This window comes from Atta colombica, unplaced genomic scaffold (assembly GCF_001594045.1).
Source record: "Atta colombica isolate Treedump-2 unplaced genomic scaffold, Acol1.0 scaffold198, whole genome shotgun sequence".
In the NCBI taxonomy this organism is placed as follows: domain Eukaryota; kingdom Metazoa; phylum Arthropoda; class Insecta; order Hymenoptera; family Formicidae; genus Atta; species Atta colombica.
In genome coordinates this window covers 4,628,427-4,636,064 of record NW_017259291.1, presented here as the reverse complement: position 1 = coordinate 4,636,064, position 7,638 = coordinate 4,628,427, and the positions used below count along the sequence as shown (strand labels likewise).

The 7,638-nt window shown below is 38.0% G+C and overlaps 1 protein-coding gene across 1 annotated transcript in view; it reads right to left on the bottom strand.

Annotated features, from left to right (window-relative positions):
- Window positions 1-3,100: 3,100 nt before the first annotated feature.
- Window positions 3,101-7,638, bottom strand: part of LOC108687048 — a 15,213-nt gene continuing 10,675 nt past the window's right edge. The window contains exons 15-16 of the mRNA XM_018192648.1: window positions 6,756-7,024; window positions 3,101-5,301 (exon numbers count right to left, since the gene is read on the bottom strand). Coding sequence (XP_018048137.1) covers window positions 4,795-5,301; window positions 6,756-7,024 — 776 coding nt within the window. The 3' untranslated portion in view covers window positions 3,101-4,794. The remainder of the gene's footprint in view (window positions 5,302-6,755; window positions 7,025-7,638) is intronic.

Sequence of the window (7,638 nt, the reverse complement as noted above, 5' to 3'; positions counted from 1 at the left end):
TTTCGATAAAATTTATAACGAGAAGATTGTCGGATATGGAAACATTACAGACAACAATTCACATTCGATAGGACATTGTAAGATGCATCACTAGCTCTATGAGATTAGAGGTGGATTAGAACAGACCATTTAAAATCACATATTGGATGCGGATCAAAAATTCAGACTTTTAGCTATATATCATGGCTTTCAAGAAGATGTAATTCATAGAGAAGATCTAATGATTATGATATTCTTAACGCGATGACGGATCAAGAGCCTTCAGAAGCGAGATCATCGCGTAATCCTCGCGTTCGATCATTTCGTCGCATCTCGCTATTTTTTATTGTTCTCGTTAAACGATCGAATCACTGGCGCTTAGTCTGAATCGCGCGAAGAGGATGATGAACGTCGCGAAGATGGCTTCATTCAAACGCGAGATACATAATGAGTCCGTTCGCGTGAAAGTTATATAGGTGCGTTTTAGAGTGATCATATCTAAAAGTCTAACGATGATAAGTAAAAATGCTTACTCCTTTCTCTTTCATTTTCTCTTTCTCTCTCTTTCTTCGACTTTGTACCGTAAGTAAAAGCACTAATGTGTGCGCGCCGCATCGACGATTAGTTTCTCTCTACTTTTTCTTTCTTCTGTTCAACAATATTTTCTTTTCTTCTTCGAAGACCCGCTTCCTGCCGGAACCCGCTCGACAACTCACGTCGGTGCTCCCATAATTCTCTTTCGTTTCCTCTTACTTTTCCTCTCTTTACGCCTATAATCAATTTTAAGTTCGTAACAAATATTTATACTTTCTCGCTCGCGCGAAAGAGAACTATACACGTTTATATTATAGAGATACGTGGGTTAACGCAGAAAAAATCGAAGAAAGACACATAACGACCGCGATATATGTGAGAGATTACACACACTCGCTATTAGCGTCTTGGTACTCGTTATAATCACCCGCAGTACCGGAAACTTCGATATCAGTCTTTTATCTTCACATCGCCTGAATCAAGATTATTTGTCAAATATGAGTTCGGTGCTGTCGTAATACAGTGCAAAAATTATCAATAGTGAGATGGAGGGGACGGGAGAAACAATAAATAAAAAGCCGCAGAAGCGAAAGAGGATACGTGCTCTAATAATGATAAATGTCGATATCACGCTCAGTTATTACTCAAATTGCCTATATATAGTTCCATAAAGTATTGATATTCTTTCTTTTTCGCTTCAAAATGCGCGTTTAATCTTTAATGAATAATCTCTAATGAAAAAACGCAATCAAAATAACTGTGCAAGCGAAACATTTACCGTTGCAAATCATTATGGTGCATTGATGTCTTCGCGAATTTATTCATGCGAATTTATCCACGTGAATAGTCGCAGAGAAAACGACTGATTCTCTCACGTCTCTCGCGCAATCGTCCTATGCTACACAATCGGATCTGATTGGTCGATTATCGGATCCGTCGGACGTGCACGTTCAAAGCCGAACGTTATCATTCTATCATATTATCACGCAACAATAAAATAAAAAATAAAAGCAAGAAATGTTTCGACATTTGAGTTGTTCTGTCTACTTTTGATTTAGACAGACTCACTCCATATAGTGTAATCATTCATGCATTAGCTTGTATAACGGCAACACCGCGATAGGGAGATATATTCATCTCTTGTAATTAATTTCTATATATGTTATCTTAATATTTACAGCGCTTGCAATCTTATTATCATTTAAATAATAATTTTCCATAATCTTTCCAGTCTTAATGATTTGCGCATTAAAACTTTTGATTCATAACAAATCATAAGACATCTACTGTGGACTTATTACATGATGGAAAAATGAGCTGTACAGTTATTTTATTTAGATACTGAATTCCAACTTTTCTTTAATGATAGAGATTTTATTTTGGTCCATATTGACGTATACATGATGTTTCTATTATGCGACTCATTAATATCGTTCCATTTATATGTTAGACAGTCAATGTTTTATTATTTTTCTGAACATCGTAATAGTAATTTCTTTCCCTCCTCTATTCTAAATTCTAACAAAGTGTAATTGTAACATCATTATGTGAGATATATTGTCTCCCAAAAAATCATTAAAGCTGCAATGAGACACATCCTGATAGGGATGAAAGGATTGAATCGCGATCTTGAGATTCCTAGAAATTGTTTCATATTTCAACGGAAATGATTATCTCCCTATGCAGTGCTCCCTTCTTTTCAAAAAATCTTGAATTTATCTCGCTGTATATGTATATTCACCGTCACCGAAAAACATACGAGAAGCGAGTACACACAGAACAAGCGCGAGTATACAATTAAGTACAAGATTGCGTCAATGGTATGACATTGATAGCGATGTGATAATAATCATAATAATAATATTGATAATAAGGTAAATACGTAATATGCCGGCCGGAGGAGAGCCGCAAATGATCTTGACATTTGTTGTCAAGATCACTCAGGATCATAACAACATATATTAAGGTCATTGGAGAATTCTTCTCCGATCGGCTTATTACGCCGATGAGATGATGATGATGATGATGATGATGATGATGATGATGATGATGATGATGATGATGATGATGATGATGATGATGATGATGATGATGATGATGATGATGATGATGATGATGATGATGATGATGATGATGATGATGATGATGATGATGATGATGATACTAATAATGATGAAGATACTAATGATGACGATGAAAATAAATCCATAAAACTACTATATAACTGCCTATGTAACTACCAAATAACTGTCATATTACGTATTTACATAGCAGTTACATGGCAATTACATGGCTAGGAAAATGAAGATAATGAGGATGATGAAAATGGTGATGATGATGACGGTGATGATAATGATGCTGTCGAATGATTTGATAATGGATCCGGAAAAGATTTGTCGCTCTTCCTCTGCCATATTTTTTTGCTAAAGATATTTTGGCGAAAGAAAACAATCGAAGGTAAAGATACTTTGTACAAAATACGATACAAGTAGCGATGTAACAATACTTTGCAATAGTTAAATATAATATATGTATATATATATATATGTATATCTGTATATGCATATGTATATATGTATATCCCGTTACCATTTAGTACTATGATCTCCCGTTCCATCTGAATTGTCTCTCTCACACACACAGTTATGATATATAGTTATCGTTTGATACACGGCCGATTCGCCCGCCCCGATCGAAAGATCGTAGCGTTTCGTGTCTGCGATTCATTGGTCTGACGTTGCTTCGTATTCCATTGCGTCTCAAATTTTTGTGCGCCATTCAAAATAAGTCCGACGATAAATGATCACATCGCCATTCATCCTCGAACATCATCTTGGATTCGTTCGATTCTTTTCCGATCCGAACAGGCGATCCTGATTTCGAGATTCATTCGAGCGGCCGAAAACATGAGGTTCAAGGATCTCTTTCTTTCTCTTTTTCTTTATCTCTTTCGCGGCCCGCGAATGCGACGATTCTATCCGCATGCAAGTCCATTCGGGAATGCTGGAATAAAAGTGAAGGACATGGGATAATGTGAGGGAACACGCGAAGAGGAGGGGGGAGGGGTCCAGTCTTATACATACATACACGGGAACAAGAGAAAATTATCAAGACGAGAGATCGTCATCATTTATTCGTATATGCGCCGCTGCGGCTCTCGATATAGCGCGCTCAATTTCCATGAGAAAAAGAAAAAAATAGCTAGAGGAATTATCGATTAGAGATATGATTATTAGTTGCTGCTGGGTAAGACGGTTCTCCCAAGGCACACCCACATTGTTGTCGCGTCCTCACTCCTATATGACGATATGATTATCCCTTTGCAGGTCGGCCTTTATCTCTCTTTTTTGTCTGTGTGAAAGATCAACTTTGACTTGTCTAGCTTCGCTTTGCCAGTAATTCGTTTTTGTCTATACGAAATTACATTAACGCGGAATCCTTCTCTTTCTTTCTCTCTCTCTCTCTCTCTCTCTCTCTCTCTCTCTCTCTCTCTCTCTCTCACTCGATATAATTTGCAAGGTTTCTTTTGTTACTCCGAGAACCGAACGGCGCTTTGAATAAAACAAAGAGGACGAAGAGAGATTGGAAGAAACAGTCGCGCAGATACGCGATTTACATGATTTATGCCGTCACTTAAAGTATATTTCGCAGATAGCATAATATTGACTATCTCGTGTATGTTAGGAGATTCCGCGATGGACGAGCAAGTATCTCTTCAATGGACCGCGCAGCACCGATCGAGGATCCTACCGTCGCGTGAAGAAGAAATAGTAGAAGATTTCAGAAAAGGAGGATTAAGACAAAGTTCGATGAATCTTGTACGTCTCTTGTTTCTTCTCGATCAGTAGAATCAGTTGAGTCTCGATGTGAAGCATCTTTGTCTCATTTTGAGCTATCCGCATCGTTCTTTCTCCCTGCCTCTATTGCAAGGTTCGTCCTCGATATATATTTATCCAGCAACGGTTTCTTTTTATTTTGCAGTAATTAACGATTATTAGTAGCGAATAGCAACAATAGCAGCAACAGCAGCAGCAGCAGCAATGGTGCATTTTCTTGCCTTGTCCCCTTTGTCTTCAGTAACAACGTTCGATGAGATTGCTTCCTCGTTGCATATTTTCTGCTGTCGAACGACGTTCGTAGTAATACTGATTTACACATTGACGAGATTGACTTGCGCGCGTGCGGAGCACGAGAAGAACGAAACAAAAAACGATCGCGACAATGCGTCATTATTATCATCATTATCGTCATCATCGTCACGTCGTCAGTGATCGCTCCTTCTCACTTGCCCAATCCGAACTTCATGAAAATCAGCTCTTTCCCTTTGGATAGTATATCGCCGCCGGCACTCGCACCCGCCATTTCGGTGAATTTCTGCATCAGATTCGGCCCGGTGCTCTGTTGCTGCGGCTGCTGCTGCTGTTGCTGCGTTGGATTAGGCTGTGTCTTGGACTGTGCTGTCGGCAGCACCGCCGGTATCCCTCTCATAGGTTTGCTGGCACTCTGAGGACCGCCCATTTGCATTCCGAGACCGCCCGGTTGATTTTGTTGCGAGAATGATTGGCCTAGTTGCTGTTGTGGTTGGCCCATTTGCTGTTGTTGGAATTGTTGCGTTGGTTGTTGCGAATACCCTTGATTCGGCTGTTGCTGTTGCTGGTATGGCTGATTCGGCTGTTGCTGGTATGGTTGATTCATTTGCTGCTGGCCTTGATAATCTTGCTGTTGGAGATGCTGGCCCGGCATGTTACTACCAGCGATCCGATTGACCACGCCGCCCCTCCCCTTCCCCTAAAAACAAAGAAACATGGTTAATTCGGTCTTTTCTTTCTCTTGACAATAATTGTAATAATTCGCTTTCTTGTTTTATTGATATCCAATCGCTAATAACTGAACAAACCGTATCTATTTTTTCGCCTAACTCTATCGCGCGCGTTCTATCGTTACTTTTTCGCTAGTGTCACCTCTGCGAGGCTATATTCTTCATTCCGAAGATTCTACGATTCGCTAATAAATTGTCGGCAATTCGAAAGATATATGTGATGATTTCTGTTTTATGTAATGGTGATAGAAAATAATTGGCAAGAGAAAGAAATACTGTGAGTATATGTTTTGAGATGAGAGAGAGAGAGAGAGAGAGAGAGAGAGAGAGAGAGAGAGAGAGAGAGAGAGAGAGAGAAGGTAACATAAAAATTTACGAAAATTTATAAAGATCTTCGTGTTGTATTTCCGATTCATCCTTTTTAAAATATGTGTTAGTGCGGAATATTCATGTCATGATGATTTATCGAGGTGTAAAATAAGTTTTTTTTTCTTCTTTTTGCGATGATCTTTATTAAAATGAAAGATCAAATAAGAAGCTACAGCATGCTGCACGATTTAAAGCGTTTCACATAGCATACACTGACACGAGATATACATAGCTTACGTGCCATCTTCGACACGTGTGTTTTACAATAAAGCGTAATTCATACTTGCAAAAAGAAGAACATACAACTAAGTAAAATACAAAATACTCAAACAGTCAGATTTTTTAAATTAAACATAACTTTGCTAATTCTTCTCATTATCAATCCACATTGCATTAAAAAAATTAGTATTTCAAAAAATTCGTTTTATGAAATAATTAAAATGTTATTTTGTGTGTTTATACTTTACAATATCATTTGCATTCATGCAAAAAGATTAAAAATTATTGAATAATTATTTCTAATAAAGATAGAATTGCGAGTTAGAGCAAAGCATAGAGAGCAACATGTAATTTAAAAAATGCATAAAAATGCATAAAAATATAAGATCATAAATTTTTTTTGTAAAATTCCAGTTTCTATAACTTAATCTAATATCTATATTTTATAATCTATGAAGAAGTAAATCAAATAAAGAAACTTGAAAGAATAATCTGTCAATTGATCGCATTCTAACAAAAATCCTAATGAAATACAAACGAAATGTTTCTTAAAGAAAATATTCATTCGCTCTAAAATTTCGCAGCCATGTGGTAACAAAAAATTTAAGTTTTCCTCTCTCCATTTCTCATTAAAAGGAAATTAACTTATCGTAGAACAACGACTTGTCAATTATAGACAATCGTTAATTGTGGAAACTTCGATGTACCTGAAGAACAAGCGCACAAGAAGTATGAAAAAAGCACATACGTTCGACAAAAAGCACATAAAAAAGAAAGAGAGAGAGAAAGAGAGAAAAAGCGCACGAAGAAATTCTCGGAAGAGGAGCGGGCTCACCTGTTGCTGAAGGTGGGGCAGTACGGGACCTTGCTGATGGGCACCCATGACACCGCCGCTGGGTGGCAAGTGACTGGGCCCATGCTGATTGGACGTGGTTACAGTCGTGTAGCTGTGGTGATTCGCTTGTTGATAGGCTAGATGCGGTGGATTGTTTTGATGTTGTAGTTGATGTTGTTGGTTGTTCATTAGTGATGGTGGTGGTTGTTGTTGTAGTTGTCTAGAGTCTAAGTGACAGACAGGGACAGACACAGGCACAATGCAGGCATCTAGCAACAGAGAAGAGAACAGAACCGTGTTGTCATTTATGGCGCATTTATCTTTTACTTTTTTTTCCTTTTTTTTCTATTTTCTTTTTTTCTTTTCTTTCGAGTCGATCGAGCATGTCAGAGTATATACTACCGAGATTTCGAAGAGTCGCGAGCAGCGAAATAGTTCAGATGAGATCAATAATTATTTGAATGAGATCGCGTAAAAAGTTCTGGAATTACTTGACGAGATCTTATAAATCATGCAAGTTTCAGCGGGCACGACGTTGCCATTCGTTCCCCGGTATTCTTAGATAAAACTCGCGACCGTCTAGCGTTGGTTTGTATCGTCCGATCAATGAATAAACGAAAAATCAACGTAATCGTAAATGGCCAACATGACAACACGACACGAACGACAATCATGTGACACGACGACCATCGATCAGTTCAGGCACACAGAAACAGATCATGTCGGTATAAAGTAAACTGTTATATATCACAGCGACATGATCGTGTGTATATAATCAGTCAGATAAATATATAAGTGTAAATATATAATATATACGTATGTATATAATATAGACAGAAAGAATAGGACAGATACGTAGAGTAATAGTAACAGAGGCAGATAG